Genomic DNA, 17,839 nt, shown 5'->3' with positions numbered 1-17,839 from the left:
TTTGCTTTTTTCAACCATAATCAGACAATCCTTAACTGTGAAAGCTATTATATACCTAACTAAGTGCTGGTCAGATGAAGAGGCTGGGAGAAAAATAAGTAGTTAGATCAGTGCAAATTTATCACTATAACAGGAAAAATAAAATCACATGCTTAACTAATGGTGAGTTTGCAGAACTTTGAATACAAGGACCAGTGAGTGTTAGTTTAGCAGGCTCCTTGAAGTATTTCCTGGCTAAGTGGGTGTGCTTACATTATGATGTCTATTTAATTCTGATTCTGTCTTCCTTGTTTGGACAGCCCCCAGATACTATAACTCAGCAAAATAATCAGAAGGAACAATGGAATATTGTCTTCCTTTGCCTCTGGACCACAGGAATTTCATCCATGATTGGGAATTCCACAATTCTAGCTCCACAAAATTTGTCTACTTATCTGGAATGCACAGGTATTCTGATTTGAGGGCTACTGAGCCTTTTTCAAGGCTGCTTTCTGTGACCTGATTCTGCCAACTTTCACTTGTGACTCTAAAAAGCTGAAACATTCAAAAGCACGCTCTGGTAAACCATTTTGACAAATAGACTACTTTGGCTAAAAAGAGATTCTTAAACTCCTGAGAAATATCCTTTGCCATAAACCCCAGAAGATTTCAATCTGCCTTTGTAAGAATAGTGGACCCCCTACTTCATGAATATCACCTGGAATAGAATTAATAATGGGCACTTTTGCCACACAAGAGTCGCTGAATGGCATCCAAAATTTCTTTTTCAGTTATAAATTTGGCTAGAACGGAATTCACTTCAGACTAAGGGATATGGTCAGTGGTTTCAGCATTGGTTGATAATGTTCTATTGAGAACATAAGGATGTGATCCTGTAGAGTTAGGCTAAACTCTTTTTAGTGGCTACCTTTGGGAGGCTCTGAAGGAAAGTGTGGGAAAGAAGAGTCTGCCTAACAAATTGAAAATCTGCAGAGCTGTGGTAATGACCTCACAGTTTTATGTCTATGAAATCTAGACAGGCTGCCAGCACCCTTCCAGGAAACTGGGTCACTTCCATTTAAATTATCTTAGGAAGATTCTGAAGATCACCTGGCAAGATAAGGTACTGGACCCTGAGGTCCTTTCTTGAGCTGAACTCTCAAGCATTCAAACTCTGCTTCAGGGAGTACAACTTTGATGGGCTGACCATATGGTTCCAATGTTAAACATATGGTAACCTAAAAGACTATTTTGTAGAGAACTCATACAATGCAAGGACTAAGAGGTCACAAGAAACTATACAAGATTAGTTTCAAGATTCCTCTGAAGAACTGATGACATAGGGAACAGTGGCACAAGACTACCAGAATGATATGCTCCCATTAGAAAAGGCATCATGTCTTAAGTACTTCAGTGGCTCAAAATAAATATGAGAAACAAATTTAGAAACATCTCTGCTCCAAATGTTCATATAGACTATTTGTGCCTGATTGGTGGTAGAAGCTCTCAAACTTGTATTGGTCTGACCACCCATAACTGGGCACACTGAACCTTCACTCTGATATAGTGATGTCAATTTGGTCCTCTTTCAGTAAAAGAACACCAAATTATCTCTAAAAATTTAGTGATTTTTGATTATTTCATAGTTCGGTTCTCATGACATATATTTGCAAAAAAAAGAGAAACATAAAAATTGCAACTTACGTGCTAAAATAGGTTTCAAAGGGAGAAGAGAGAGAAGTTTTACAAAACCTCCAAATAAAATCAACATATATCCTGATCTTCAATAACTTTTATGCAATTAGAAAACAGAAACTAGGAATAAGGAATGAAAAAAGCCAAAGATTTGCAGATTATACTGAAGATTTACTCCTATATATTATGAATTCTGTCTTTAAGAAAAGAATTTAAAAATGCTAGAAGTAATGAGTACTACTAAATAGTATAACCAAAAATGTAATTGGTTATATTTAAACATACAGAAAATGGCTTATTACTGATCTGAGTCACTCTTCAACCAGCTGGCTGTTGCTAGTCAAAGTACTGACTGACAGCACAGATCCAAATTTGTAAAAGACAAAGCAAAAAAAAAGAAAAATGAGAAAAATATGTGACATGATTAATACAACCACAACTTCATCTATTTAAACAATTATCCCTATAAACATGTTATTGGTGGGGGAAAATGGATAATGGATGGAAGAATGGACAGACACAAACTACAAAATTTTCTACAGAATTTTAACCAATATAAATCAATTACCATAAAAGAAAAAAAAAAGAACCTAAAAAGCGCCTTAATTAATTACTCATCAAACAGATATAGAATTTAAGAAGAGCATTGATTTACATAGAAATAGCTTTAAACATTATATAGGAACTCATGGGTGCTTTTTTTTTTTTTTTTTTTTTAAGTAGTCATTCCCCTGAGGACATGACTAGAAAGTAAATATAAAGATTTGCAGAATTTTTTCTTTTAATATAAGAAAAATTTTTTTTCACTATTAAGAGAAGTGGAGCCATCACGTTTAGGTTTTTTTTAAGCTTTTTATTTTTCAAAACATATATGTAGACAATTCTTCAACATTAGCCCTTGTAAAAACCTGTGTCCCAATTTTCCCCCTTTCCCTATGCCCTCTCCTAGAGAACCCATCATATTTAGAGACTGATATTACTGTAGTAGACGCATTTATAGAGGAGTAATGGAAGAGTGAAATGGAATTAAAGGAAACAAAGATGGGGAAAACATCCAGAAAGGACTAATAATATCTAGAGGAGATCCATGCTGGAGGTAACACAATTTTAGGGATAGTGAGGGGTCAATTCATTAAGTATCTAAAGGAAAGCAAAAAAGCAAAGGTACAGAGAAAAAAATCCAATATTACCCAAAATTATTGGATAGCTTGAACATTCTTTGGCATTGTTCTTCTTTAGAATTGGGAAATAAACTGACCCAATCCAGTGGTCAAAATGAGTTTTCCAAAGTTATTGCCACATCACGTGCAACATTCTAACAGCATCATCTTTTAGAATTTTAAACAGTTCAGCTGGAAATCTGTCACTTCCACTAATCTTATTGTTAGCAATGTTTTCTAAAGTCCACTTGACTTTACTCTCCAGGATGTATGGTTATAAGCAAATCTTCCCTAAAAAAATAACAGGGAAACTGTCATTGAGACTTGATTTATCATAAGGACTAACACCTCAGACCATTAAATGGATTCTTGGTTGTCCAGAGCAGAGTAAGTCTAGCTCCCATGGATTCAGTGTTCTTCAGACTTATCAAATTTCCAATGTGAATCACCACACCTTGAAAAACAGACGAGTTTCCATATGGAACTGAAGCAAGGTAACCCCAGTGTATTATTGTTGAATGTCCCATTCCATGCTATGGGCCAAGCAACAGCTATCTTTTCTTAACAGGTTTATAAGTGTCTTTTTTCATTTTAATTATAAATCTGAACCATTAGATTAGCCTGATTCAGACATGGCTCCAAACAGAAGTTCTAAATAGTCTAAATGAAGCCTGAACTTGAGAGAGAACTATGGGAGCTGAGGGGAAAGACCAGATGTGAATGCAGTAGTAGAGATAAAAAGGACCAGACTGGGCAATTGACTGGCTGCATAGAGGTGACAAAGACGGAAGGTTGTGAGTCTGAGTGACTCATAAATTGGTGCTATCAAGAGAAATAGAAAAATTAGGGAAAGGATAAGTTTAAGCATATAGATGTCCCTGTTTATGACCAGTTTTGAGCCTCTCAAAAATGGTCTTGATTATTTCAACAGTTTCATAAATTACAATAGAAGACCTATCTGAAAAATCTCAAGACAAAGTTTTGAGAAACTGTTACTGTGTCCTTAAAGGCATAGAAACCAAAGTTATAGATACTGTCATTTTATGAGTTTTTTTCTCCCTATGGAGTCAAGGACAATGTGTGTGTTCTTGACTTTAATCAATGAAGATTTCTGAGGAGTCTGTAGAGAAGACAGGGAAAAAAATGAGGAGAAATTTTTCCTTGTTAGAATTGCAAACTTATTTTATGAGGAAATATTATAATGGATTGAATGTAGAGAGAGGCTACCTTTAGAGAAACTAAAGATACTGTAATTTTCCTGTCAAATATGGAAAGAAATTTCTTATGAAACTACTGTAACCTTCATCTTGCCAACAGGATGAAGACAATTCTAGCAAAGAGTTATTTGTTATCCCGAGTGAACTAAATGAACAAAGTCATCTATTGTTGTCAAAAGGATTTGAAGTGATTGGCTGTATTTGTTCTCACAACTAGAATATTATAAATTATTACCTATATCATTGCTTTACCACTTATTGTTAAATTTATATTCAATAGCTTTGATATTTATTTAAATAAATTTTAAATATATATATTTATTTATTTAAGCCTTTAGAAAAAGAAGCTTCTCAGGTTTACTAAGTAAATAATATTTTATGACACGGAATAGGCTTGCTTAAGTTAAATTTATTATAATAATAAAAAGTTATTAAAATATTTTCATAAGAAAATACATATATCCTTTAATTACCCTGGAGATGAAAAGATTAAGTACAGTTATAAGTCAAAGAGCAAACTGAAAAATGACTTATGAGTGTGAATGAGCCAAAATTTTATATTCTTTGCTAAAATAAGATGTCAGGATTTACAGCTGGATGAGATTCTTAAAGATCATTTCATACACCCTATCATTATAGATGTGAGGAAATTAAAGCTCAGAAAGGTGAAATGACTTAAGGTCACACAGAGCTAGGATCTGTACCAGCTCTTACTCTATAGGTAATATTAGTTTATCTTATCATTCTGAGTTTTTAAAATATGTAACTGTATCAGTCAGGCAATTAGTTGGTGACATTTTAGTGAAAACAATGTAACCATCTCCTTCCATTAATCTTCAAACTGAAATGCTATTTACAATGAAATTTCCCCCCATGAATAGCTTCATTTATGTGCTTTCCCAATAGGTGAGTAATCAGTTTTGCTGAAAGTTTTCAATAACAAAAAAATGTAAATTCCAGTTAAACAAATTCATGGTATAAATTATTTATACTAGTTCACATTTTGACAATTTTTAAATTTTATTTTTATTTAGAACTAAATCAACATCTAATAAAGTGGGCATTTCCCTATATATATATATATTTATATATATATATAGTGGAATAGAAAAAAGAAGATTGTATATCAAACTGCAGGTTTGTGTTACACAAGAGTTTGCTTGTCTTTTAAATTGTGTAATAAATTTAGCCTGTAGCTTTCAAAGCTGTCCTGCATGCCTGCGATTCCTTTTTAGCTTTCCTTCTGTTTTCTCTGCATTAAAAAAAAAAAACTCTACAACTTTTTTTTCATTTTTATCTTTTAAGCATATACTTTAAAAAACAAGCCAAACAGAATAGTTATGATTTTCTATACAATTTCCTTTTTCTGCTTTTAATGCTCCTTATATACTTCTTTATAAGACCTTAGGATAATTAATTACTTCTTCCCAGAAGACTAGGTCCATTTCTCTTTAGGGCTTCATTAAATACTAAACATAAAAGAAAACAATTCCAGACACCATCATTTAATTTCCCTACAGGGTAAGAAACTAATGATATCTCTATAAGTTCACATACTACTTTCACAATTTGCAATATGCCATTTAATGAGTTTGGAAGCTTAAAAGACAATTCCCTGAGAGTTCTTCAGGTTGCATATAGATACCACACAGACCAAATGGCTTGAGGCATATGGGGACAACAATAGTTTCAGTCTTCCAAAACTTTTTCTATTGTTAAAATCATTTTTAAAAAGTTCATGATAACAAATTATTTGTAAAAAGAAGGAAGGTAAGAAGGAATAGAATAAAACTGTAAAACTGTTGGATCTTGTTTTTCAAATAAAATATTTTCAAACCAAGATAGCATTTTCTTAATATGGCAGAATAGAAAACACTGTTTTGATAGCTCAGACCTTATGACTCAAATTCCTCTTAGAAATGCTTATTTTCTTAAAGCATTAAATAGTGTTGATTGACATGAAAGAGATTAAAAAAAAAAACTAGCTGAAATACTGTATAGTAGTCTTGGCTACCCATGAAAAGTTTGAGTGGGCAACTAATATTTCTTTTTTAAAAAAATTTTTGGAGGTAAGAAAGGAGTGGAATTATATTTTTCTAAATTATTATCTATTATCTTAATTAAAATACTTTCTTTGTATGACCCATAAGCACAAAACGGAGATATTGAAAATCAGAGAAACAGGTAAACTAGAAAATTAAAATGACATATAAAAATAAAATATGGTTCTTTGAAAAGCCAAACAAAATTAATTATGTATTTAATATGTTTTTTTAAAGATCAGAAAATTAAACCAAAATAATACAATCACAACAAAGCTGAAGGAAATAAAAAGAATGATCAGAATCTACAGTTGACAGTCATGTTACCAAAACAGAAAACAAAGAAATAGAACTAGCTGTAAAGAAAGTAGCAAAGGAAAAACATCTCTTGATCCTAAAGGATTTGTAATAATTAGTATTAACATGGCACAATTCTCAAAATTTGAGAAAGCATTCTTTTAGACTGTTTTATGAGCCAAATTAGTTCTAATACTTTAACTAGGTAAGGATAAAACACAGCAAAAATATAAATCAATATCATCAGTTAATATAGGTTTTAAAATGTTAAACAAAATCCTATCTGACTAAAGTTCACGTATAAAATCATTCATTATGACCAAGGAAGAAATGCTGGTTCAATATTAGAAAAAAATTAAACATAATTAGACTATCAAACACAAAAACATCCACAAACCACATAATTATCTCAATAAATGCAAAAAAAAAGCTTTGACATAGCAAATTATACATATATGTGCATACATATATCTTAAAACCAACATAAGTTCAGTTTCTTAAACATATTGAAATAGTTGTATTTATTGATGATTATTATGCTCATTATGACAAAGGTAATTTAAAAGAAATAAGCTCACCAAAAATTGTGGAAAGGGAATGAAAAGAGCTTCTGCCACCAAAAAAAAAATTCTTATCATTTTTTTCTTATTCATTAGAATGACTACTTTATATTTTAATTCTATTAATTCTATTCTGACTATTCTATAGTCAGAGCTCTGTTCAATAATAAACACCATAGGAATATAGTTAGATGCTAGAATTTAAGGAAAACATTAGGAATATTGTCAATATTATTTAAAAGGTTTTTGCCACAGGGCTCTCAGACTGGTGTGATATCAACCACGCAACTGTTTTTTCTCAGAATTCTGGTGAGAATTCTCAGAAAAGTAAGCATGACAGCTAGTATCTCAGAAATGTGTTCTGTCAATGACCACTTCCCAATGACCAATTACATGAAAACTAGGTTTGTTACAAGAGAAGTGAACATGCATATAGAACCCAGAGTTCATAATTTATACAGAAGTTTGCATAGTTATGACAATAAGACAAAGGAAAGAAGAGGAAATAGAAAACTCTTCTTTAAGGAGTATGGCATGGGGAGGGTAATGGTTCGGGAAAGATGAGAAAAGGACAAAATTCACTCAAAAGGAGAGAAGCAAGGCAATGCCAAAAGCCACATTCTTTTCTCTTAGGAACTGCTAGAACACATATGATGGATCGTCTCCTTATTCGAAAGGTTCCAGTTGTATAAGCCTAGTGTAGACTGTCTGATACCTGTCTTAACTCCCATGGATAAAGAGGGGAGTCCAGTCTGGGATACAAACAAAAAATTGTGTGGTCTGAGTCCAGTGTTTCTGGAAAATATAGCAACTCAAACAAACAAGTTCAGGAGACATTCCTTGACAGTTTCATTATTAGTAACAGAAATCTGTAACTCAAAGCTCATTAAAAATAGTTCTATTTTATTCTACATTAAGTTCTGAGTTCTATTAAAGGCTGTTAAGGAATCCCCTGAACTTGTCTATTTATTCAGAGCATGCAGAGCATGACACATCCTCTGAATGTGTCAAGAATGAAGTGCCCCATCCCCCTTTAGCTGATAAAAATTTATTTGCATCCCAAAATGGACTCCCTGTGTGTCCTTGAGAGTCAAGAGAGGTGCCAGAAATCTGTGCCAGGTTGGGGAATTTGCTTGTACAGCTGGGATTCTGTAGATATACAAACCATCATATCTTCATAAGCTACCAGTTCCCCAAGGGAAAAGAATACAGCTTTTACCATTGCCTTGCTATTTGTATTTTTAAAAATTTACAAATGCAATTTTTAAATTTGCATCATCATGATTGTAAAATGTTTCAATAAAGTGTTAAGTCCCAAATAATTTGTAAATCCACACTACTGGCTTTAAAAAATTAATACAAATGTAAGCAACGTAGATTACGCTATGTACAACCTGGTATTGACCACTTCCAATAAACTTGTAATATTAGTAGTAGGCATATTTCTAGTTCTTCCATCTATTTAAATTATAATGTAATTTTTGAGGCAGCCATGCAATTGCTATAGATAGAATGCTAGGTTTCATGTCAAGAAGACCCAAATTCAAATTTGACCCCAGATACTTACTAGCCATGTGACTGGGAAAAATCACCTAACCTCTGTTAGGTTTTCCCAACTGTTAAAAATTGGAAAAATATGGCACCTACCTTACAGGATTACTATGAGCATGAAATGAAATAATTGTAAAGTGCCTAGCAATAGTAAATGTTAATTACCTTCCATTAAATAAATAAATAAAATTAAAAAAAAAAAAAAAAAAAAGAAGAAGAAGAAGAGGAATTCTGCATACGAATTAATGGCAAAGCCAGGCAATAACAGTGGAACTTTAAAAGCTATCTTTGGGAACTTCTAAAAACTAAAATTATTTCTCCACTTTAATTTTCCTCCATTTAAAAAGCAATATATTCACAATGATGCAAACATCATTCTTTCCCTCCAAAATCTAACTTTTATAAAAACTAAGTATTTATAAGTTGATTCAGCTTTAAACTACTTTTTTTTTTTCTAAAAGGATTTCATTTCAACGAACTCCTCTATTTGTGGGGAATTCAGCATGTAAATTCATAAACAACAAAAGGAAAAAACTGAGAAATAATAACTAATACTCTTGTAATGCTCCAAAGTTTTCAAAGCACATACATTTATTTACAACAACCCCATGAAGGAGGTACTATAAGTTTTATTATCCTCATTTTTCAAATAAAGAAAGTGATTTGCTTAAAACCACATATCTAGGGTCAGAAATGATATTTGAACCACTGGTCCCAAGACCAGTACTGTTTACACATTGTCTTTCCAATGAGAAGACAGTACTATAAACAAGCAAAGGAGTAACTACAGGGAAGAAATGACACTGGACAATATTAGATGCCTACATCACTAATGAAAATATTCAAAGCTTCCCTAGTTTATTCTGCATCATGGATATTTGCATAATTCAGGTGTTAACATAAGGCATTTTATCATGGGCTGATATCCCAGCATCTTCCCATTAGCTAGAAATCCAAACTTATTTTCTTACCCTGGTTTATATATAAAATCCCTTGAAACATACTTCAGAGCTCTTTGAATTGTTACTACATTAAGCATCATAGAAAGGGGCAGGGGCTGTGGAGGAGGTGTGTGTGTGAAAGAAACTGCAGTTATTTCAGAAAATTAAGTCTCAAATTTCATATATAAAATACAATATTCCATAGCTGATTCCAATAGTTCGTCTACTTTCAGATTCAGAGACTCAGGTGTCTATAAAGACCCAGAAGTCTCTACTGAATTAACACAATTACTATTAATGTAATTACTTTTCCTGTTTGAATTGAAAACCACTTAAATCAACGCATAGGCTGTTTTTATCTCAGTTCTGTCTGGTAGACTTCTAGTGGTCCAATGTAACTCTAGTCTAAATGTCACAATAGTCTTAGTTCTCTCTCCAGCTTTAATGAGGGACACAATATACAATAAAGGCAAGCCTTTAACTTACCAGTGTTGTAAATTACTATCCTCCTTCCCATTTATGAGATATTGTAAATATATTATTAACAAAGTTTATTAAGCCTTTTTTGTTCTTTTGGGAAAAGTTGTACAGTCAACTTGAAAGGGAAAGAAAGTCATATCCATCTGAATTAGTGGTAAGTCATGTAAATGTAGAACATTTTCTAAAGGTACAATTTTAATTGTTAACATGTTTTAATTGTTAAATGTTAACATAGAGGAATACAATCTAAGTTTAAAATGTTAACAAAAGTAAATTTCAGGATTTATTTAATGAGTCATTTGTAATTGTATTAGCTGTCTGTATAAAGTTTGTGATTAAAGTTTTTCAGTCTTTAAATACTGCATTTTAATTTTAGCATATTTCAGTTTAAACTATTAATAAGCAAACTACCTTCACAGCTCACACAATACCATTCAATTTAACCAAAGTCTTCTAGTTCTGAATTAATAAAAGGTAATTTTTACTGTATATGGATAAATTCCCATACATACCAAAACACTAATATCATAAATCATAGTAAGAAGAACTTCAGAGATCATTGCAACACCCTCTTTTACAGCAGAGAAGACCCAGACTAAGAAATAAAATACACCAAAATAACCGCACAACTTCCTATACCATCTTTCAAAAGTTAAAAGAACTGACAAGTCAGAGTGCTACTCTGCTTTCCTACCAATACACTCCTAAGAATGAAATCTATAATCTGTCACTCAAGTTTAGTGGGAAGCACTACTAGAAATCCAGAGAACTTAGCTAGAATTTAGACCTCTCAGTGTTAAATGTTAGATGAGTCACTGATAGAAAATGTGCTTTTAGTTTTTCCATCTGTAAAATTAAGATACAGTTCCATCATTGTTTGTCTAACAGGAAAGTGAAGCAATAAAGATGAGTAGTGTTCCTACTTCAAAGTGAGGAAGCTCTTTTGCTCTCCAAGAGCAAATTCTACTCCTATTCAGGAGAAATTCTACTCCTATTCAGTTGAAGGGATGCAGGTTTCTGGCAATTGCTGGACCCTCTCCAACATACCCCATAAAGACAGGGTGGAATTAGGAGCGCAGAGGGTGGAGCCACTTACGAGATATAGGCTGGATAGCCAAATCCTATCAGGTTGCAGAGCAGAGAGGCTCCATAGCCAAACACGAGGTACAAAGCCACCAAGCCGATGATACCTGAAGACAGAAACAAATGAAAAGATGTCACAGATAAGGATTAACAGGGGGTCCCTCTTCCACCCTGCTTTCCTTGCACTCGCATTCATAAGAAGCCAAATGTTGAGTTCTGGGAATTTTCCTCAAGGTGTATAAGGAGAAAGAAAAGTAAACAGAGTATGCGATTGGACTAGAACCTCAACTCAGTGAGATTTAAGAGGTGGAGTCTAGGGAGGCTAGCACCCCAGCCCCCATCTCAGGTTGGGAAGGAAGAGAAAAGAAGGGAATGGAAAAGCCGCGGGGGTTGGGGGAGCGCCAAACCTGCAAACATAAAGCGATACATAACAACCAAGGCAGAGAACGAGTCTGACACGTCAGCACTCCAGCACTTTCCAATTTCCTCCGGGAGAAAAAAAAAAAGCCCTCAAATTTAGCCCTTCCCCCAGAGAAGCTCTTCCTACTACACCCTTTTTTCCCCTCAGTCAAGCATTCCCCAAGGCAGAAACCTGAGAGCCGAGCACATCGCTGTGGATTTCCCCGAGCGTGTGGGCTCCACCAGGCCGTGGTGGGCAGTGACTCACCCTCTCTCAGCTCCTCAGAACTATACGCAACCCAGGCCCAAATAGAAAGGCCGGAAGGGCGCGGGCCGGCTGGTAGTAACCCAGAGCAAGGCAGCTCTTCGTTCTCTACTAGAAGCATTTCTCAGCGTCAGCAGTCACCGGCAAACCCCCGGATAGCAATACCACCCCCGTTCCCCTCCCCCTGCCCCTGCCCAGCACCGGGCCAAGCACAGTCCATGCTTGCCCCGGCCCTCCTGTTCCCTATTTCCAAACTGCACAATGGCTCACCTCAGCAGCAGGTGCTGAGGCGGCCAAGGAAAGGTCTTTGAATTTGTATTACAAATTGCTTATAAACATAAGGGCGATCTAGAGAAGTCACAGCCCAGAGCAAAGAAGGACCCACCAAGTGCTATGTAGGATCTGTTCACCCCAGTCTTGCCCTCGATCTTAGCCAGAAGGTCGGTCATGCAGTTCTTCTGATGCAGAAACTGGTCGAACCTCTCCCTCATTTTAGCCGACATGGTGCAGACCCCACTGGGCTCAGGCTCTTTCGAGCTCCGCAGACTCCAATCCCTTCCTTTTCTTCCTTGGGGTCTGCCGCAGCTTCTGGTTCTGGGGCCCCAAGAATCAGGCGGCTCCTTGCAAACTAGCTAAGCAGACAGGGGTGGTGGCGAGGGGGTGGCTGGTGGCAGCTGCAAAAGCAGAAAGCAGCTCGAGCAGCGTCACCAGAGAGAGGAAGCGCCAGCTCTCCTCCCCCAACCTCTCAGCAATACACACCTCCCTCTTCTTTCTCTTCTCCCTCCCCTCTTTCTCCCCACCCTTACTGCTGCAAACACCACACCCAGTCTGGATGCCCGCACAGCAGCTGTCTTTTCTTAAAGATGAGGCACCAGCCTAGCGGCCGAGCCACGGGAAGGATTTTCTCTTGAAGAGCGAATAGCCATAAGACAGGCCCTTTCTTGGGGGTAGGAGCTTCTATGACCACCGGGGAACACAAGCCTGGGGGCATCTTTGGGACGTTGCAGCTGGTCCTGGTGAAATAGACCCTTTTAAGACCCTGTTTATTGAGGGACTGGGGTATCGATATGTCTGTGAAAACAAGTTTAAAGAACCTCTTCTCCCTGGGCTGGAAGAGAAAAGACAAAATATTTTTGTAGGACCTGACAGTGTTCGTTTGATGGGTGCTGGTTTGGGGCTGGGAGTTTCCTTCTTGTATTAAGGTGATACAAAGTAATACAAAATACTATACACGAGAGAGAAGGAGAGTTCCAGCATACTTTACAATTAGGAAATGTATCATTTCCAGACTAAAACTTAAGAGTAGTTAAAGTATCTCATGCTTCATTGCGTCTGTAACCCGAAAGATATTGCTTTGAATATAGATGGATGAATAAACGAGTATACTTGGCTGGCATAAGTAATGGCTTATGCTCTAAAGGCCTAATAACAGGCCTTTAGAGCAAGTTCAAAACCAAACCAAAACAAATTCTGAACACTTTAATATACAGATTTGTCAAAAGCAATCGTAATGAAAGCTTGGCTTTTCAACCAAGTGAGGTCATTCTGAGAGCACTTAAAAACCCATCTTAGTCACCTTCAAACAGACAGTATAGCATATTTATATGGTATACACATAAAAACTAAAACACTAGAAAAGCACTGGGAGAATACTCAATATAATCTGTCCCCTTCTCTGAATTTTACAAATGAGGAAATTAAGATCCAAAGTTTAACAGCTGAATCTAAAAATTCCAGGCTTCTGACTGCCAGGGGGAGATTCTTTCTTCCATACCATTACACTATCTGCTAAAATCTGCTGTCTTTATATAGGTCAAATAGGATCAGCCAGTATTATGTAATGACAGTTTAAAAGGACAGAATTTACCTTTTGGTGGGACTGGATATGTACTATATGGGTATCCCATATGGTACTTGGGGCATTGAAGTATATCCATAACAGATATTTCCTTATTAATCCTGATAACTTATATCAAACTATGCATACCCTTTGACCCCCCAGTGCTACTACTGGGCTTATATCCCAAGGAAATACTAAAGAAGGGAAAGGGACCTGAATGTGCCAAAATGTTTGTGGCAGCCCTTTTCATAGTGGCTAGAAACTGGAAAATGAATGGATGCCCATCAATTGGAGAATGGTTGGGTAAATTATGGTATATGAATGTTATGGAATATTATTGTTGTGTAAGAAATGACCAACAGGAGGAATACAGAGAGGTTTGGAGAGACTTACATCAACTGATGCTGAGTGAAACAAGCAGAACTAGGGAATCATTATACACTTCAGCAATGATACTGTATACTAGAGAAGAGCTAATCTAATTCCAATTGATCAATGATGGACAGAATCAGCTATACCCAGAAAAGGAAATGAGTGTAAACTGTTAGCATTTTTTTTTGTTTTTCTCCCCAGGTTATTTTTACGTTCCGAATCCAATTCTTCCTTTGAAACAACAACAACAACAACAACAAAATTCGGTTCTGCACATATATATTGTACCTAGAATATACTATAACATATTTAATATGTATGGGAATGCCTGCCATCTAGAGGAGGGGGTAGAGGGAAGTAGGGGAAAATTCAGAACAGAAGGGAGTACAAGGGATAATGTTGTAAAAAATGTTATAATTATAAAATTAATTTTAAAAATAAAATAAAAAAACATAAAAAAAGAAAAAAATAGCCTGGAAAAAAAAATCCTGATAACTTGAAAAGGTCCTCCAAACTAACAAACAAAACCAGCAGTGACTAATACCATCCTTCCTTATACCACTAATATTGTCCATGGGTTTGATGTTCCTTATTTCAATTGGAATTAAATGATTGAATTCCATGTCAATTACTTTATTACAGGCTGAATGTACTTATCCTCTTCAAGACTATGTCCTCAGTAAAAACATATGGTTCTTTTGGGTTAAGTATCACAAACATCAATATTGCTTTCTTTGCAATGGTCACAGTTCATTGAATTGAATTGAATATGTACTAACTATGGGAATAATAGCAAAAGTCCCTTTGACAAGGAATATTCCATGGCACTGAAGCCATTTCTTGATTCCAATAGACTACACAGGGATCTACTTGAAAACTTTCCAACATTCTCTTTAAAGGCTGTGTTGGGATATATAAGTAAGACTTGCCTGCTCCAATGTTCCATTGGGCTCAATGTAAACAAATGTGAGTTCTGTATCTTCCTTTCCTCTAAAGCTAGGCCAGGATTCTACTCCTTTTCCAGAGTAATCAAAGCCATTCCAGAGAGAAGCAGGGAATCTGCTGCTAACTTCACATATTTCTCCCATTGTCATCAATGCATCAAGTTCTTTAAAGTTTCATTGTTTCTTTTCCCAAGAAAGAGTTCTTTTTGAGTAAGTGTTCTATACAAAGGACATTCTAGTATTAAAAGAAGAAAAATCTTAATTGGACCAGAAATATTCAAAACGAAGTCTAAATCAAATGTAATGTATTGAATTGAAAGAAAAAAAATGAGTCTTGATGAAACACAGTCTTATTTATTGAATGGCTTATCTCATTCCAGGTTCCTCTTATATCCACAATAAATATTCATCAATCAGAACAAATTATAAACAAGAAATCAAAAGAAAACAAGACATCACATATAACATGTAGTACCAGTCTTGTCTCTTAGATTGATGTTCCTTAATTCAATTAGAATGAAACCATTAAATTCCATATCAGTTGCTTTATCCTTATCTAAATGTGCTAATCTTTTGAGATAAAAATCTGCAGTAAAGAAAAACTGAGGCACAAAGTTCCACGCATAATCAATTTATTAACAAGGCTGGTATTTGTCAATAAATGGTATCCATGCTTCTTCTGATAGCCAATGATGCTCCTGACAGACAAAGCAGCTTTTTTTTTTTTTTTTTTTTTTTTTTGTACACTGAAAAAATAACAGGTTATGTGAGAGGTGCCAAAAAAAAAAAAAGAATTCTGTGATAAAAATTAAATTAATACTAATACTGCTATATAGCAGAGGTAGAAGGTGGGTTTACAGAGGTAAAGTACAACCTTCATCTGGTCTGATTTCACAAGAGAAGATCTCTAGAACTCATTGCAATGGTGAAAACATAAGAGTTGATTAGCATCCTCTGAACAATACTGTGTTGAGTATTCTCACTTCACCAGAACAGTCCTTCAGTGCTAGACTTAACAGACAGCATCAACTAATCATCCCTCCTCCCTTCTGGGCTGTGATAGAGTCTAAGTTGTAGTCCAGTAAAATGGGGAAATTAAATTCTTATAAACTCTAACATTAAGGCCTATATAATTAAGTCTAACTGTAATACATGAGTATCCATTCCAGTGAGTAGATATGATTCTCAATTAAATTATATAAAATAAGAAGGTATATAAAATTTCAATTCCACAAATCTTTTTAAAAAAATGTTACTCAGTAAAGCAGATAGCTTTTCTTTCGCTCTATAAAGGATTATGGACACCCATTTTAATATCTTCTAGCTTTCCATGTAATAATCATAGTTAATTGAGATGAGTTGAATTTCTTTTTTTTTTATTAAAGCTTTTTTATTTTCTTTTTGTATAATGTTCTCTTGCTTCTTCTCACTTCATGCAGCATCACTTCATGTAAGTCTTTGCAGGCCTTTTTGAAATCAGCCTGCTCATCATTTCTTATAGGACAATAATTTCATTACATTCATATACCATAATTTATTTAGGTATTCCCTAACTGAGGAACATTCCTTCAATTTCTAATTACTTGCCACTAGAAAAAAGAGTTGCTACAAAGCTACATGTGGGTCATTTCCCCCTTTTTATAATCTCTTTGGAATACGGACCCAGTAGTGACACTTTTAGATCAAAGGGCATAGTTTTATAGCCCTTTGGGCATAGTTCCAAATTGCTCTCCAGAATGATTGGATCATTTCATGACTCCACCAACAATATATTTGTATTCCTGTTTCCTCACATGCCCTGCAACATTCTTCATTCTTTTCCTTCCATCTAATCTGATTGATGTGGAGTGGTGGTACCTAGGAGTTGTTTTAATTTGAATTTCTCTAATCAATAGTGATTTAGATCTGCCTTATTTTTTTAAAATAATTATTCAGTTTCTTTTTCTTATTCAACTTTTTTCTTCCCATATTAATGTACAGCTAACTTTTTTAGTACAATATCAAATAATGTACATCCTTACTTCACCCCTGATCTTTGGCTTTTAGCTTATTGCCATTACAAATAATGCTTGTTCATTGTTTTATATACGTACTACTTATAGTTTTAAGAAAACTCTACTTATTCCTATTCTTTCTGGTATTATTTTCATAGGAATGGGTCTGGAATTTTATCAAAAGTTTTTTCTGTATTGAGGCAATCATTTGATATCTGTTGATTTTTATTATTGATGTAGTCAATTATGCTGATAGTTTTCCTAATATTGAGCTAATCCTGCATTTCTGGTATAAATCTACATGGTGATAGTATATTATGTTGGTGATAAATTGTTGTAATCTCTTTGCTAATATTTTATTTAAAAATTTTGCATTAATATTCATTGGGGAAATTGGTCTATAATTTTCTTTCTCAGGACAATTAGGTGACACAGTGGATAGAGCATCAGCTCTGAAGTCAGAAGGACCTGAGTTCAAATTTGATCTCAGACACTTAATACTTCCTAGTTGTGTGACCCTGGACAAGTCACTTAACTCCAATTGCCTCAGCAAAATAAAATAAAAATAAAAAACCCAAAATATAATTTTCTTTCTCTGTTTTGGCTTTTCCTGGTATAGGTATCATTTGTGTCATAAAAGAAATGTAGTAGAATTACTTGTTTGACTAGTTTTCCAAATACTTGATATATTATTGGAATTAATTGTTTTTTAAATGTTTGACAGAATTTATTTGTAAATCCATCTGGCCCTGGAGATTTTTTGTTAGGGAGTTCACTGATGGCTTGTTCAATTATTTTTTCTAAAATAAGAAGTATTTTATCTCCAATTCTGTTAATTTGGGTCATTTATATTTTTATAATTATTCATCCATTTCATTTAGATTGTCAGATTTATTGTTGTACAATTGGACAAAATAATTCCTGATTATTGTTTTAATTTCCTCTTCACTGGTGGTGAATTCACCCTTTACACTATTGATACTGGTAATTTGGTTTCTTCTCCCCCTTCCCCCCAATCAA

General features: G+C 34.7%; 1 protein-coding gene across 2 annotated transcripts in view; it reads right to left on the bottom strand.

Annotated features, from left to right (window-relative positions):
- The window catches only part of REEP5 (receptor accessory protein 5), a 29,244-nt gene extending 16,751 nt beyond the window's left edge, over positions 1 to 12,493 (bottom strand). Inside the window, exons 1-2 of one of the 2 annotated variants that reach the window (XM_074281443.1) lie at positions 12,055 to 12,493; positions 11,019 to 11,112 (exon numbers count right to left, since the gene is read on the bottom strand). In XM_074281443.1, coding sequence (XP_074137544.1) covers positions 11,019 to 11,112; positions 12,055 to 12,172 — 212 coding nt within the window. In that variant the 5' untranslated portion in view covers positions 12,173 to 12,493. The remainder of the gene's footprint in view (positions 1 to 11,018; positions 11,113 to 12,054) is intronic. The other variant, XM_074281442.1, reaches the window with a different exon arrangement.
- Positions 12,494 to 17,839: the final 5,346 nt, after the last annotated feature.

Source organism: Sminthopsis crassicaudata, chromosome 1 (assembly GCF_048593235.1).
Source record: "Sminthopsis crassicaudata isolate SCR6 chromosome 1, ASM4859323v1, whole genome shotgun sequence".
In the NCBI taxonomy this organism is placed as follows: domain Eukaryota; kingdom Metazoa; phylum Chordata; class Mammalia; order Dasyuromorphia; family Dasyuridae; genus Sminthopsis; species Sminthopsis crassicaudata.
This window is presented reverse-complemented; position numbering and strand designations above follow the sequence as displayed.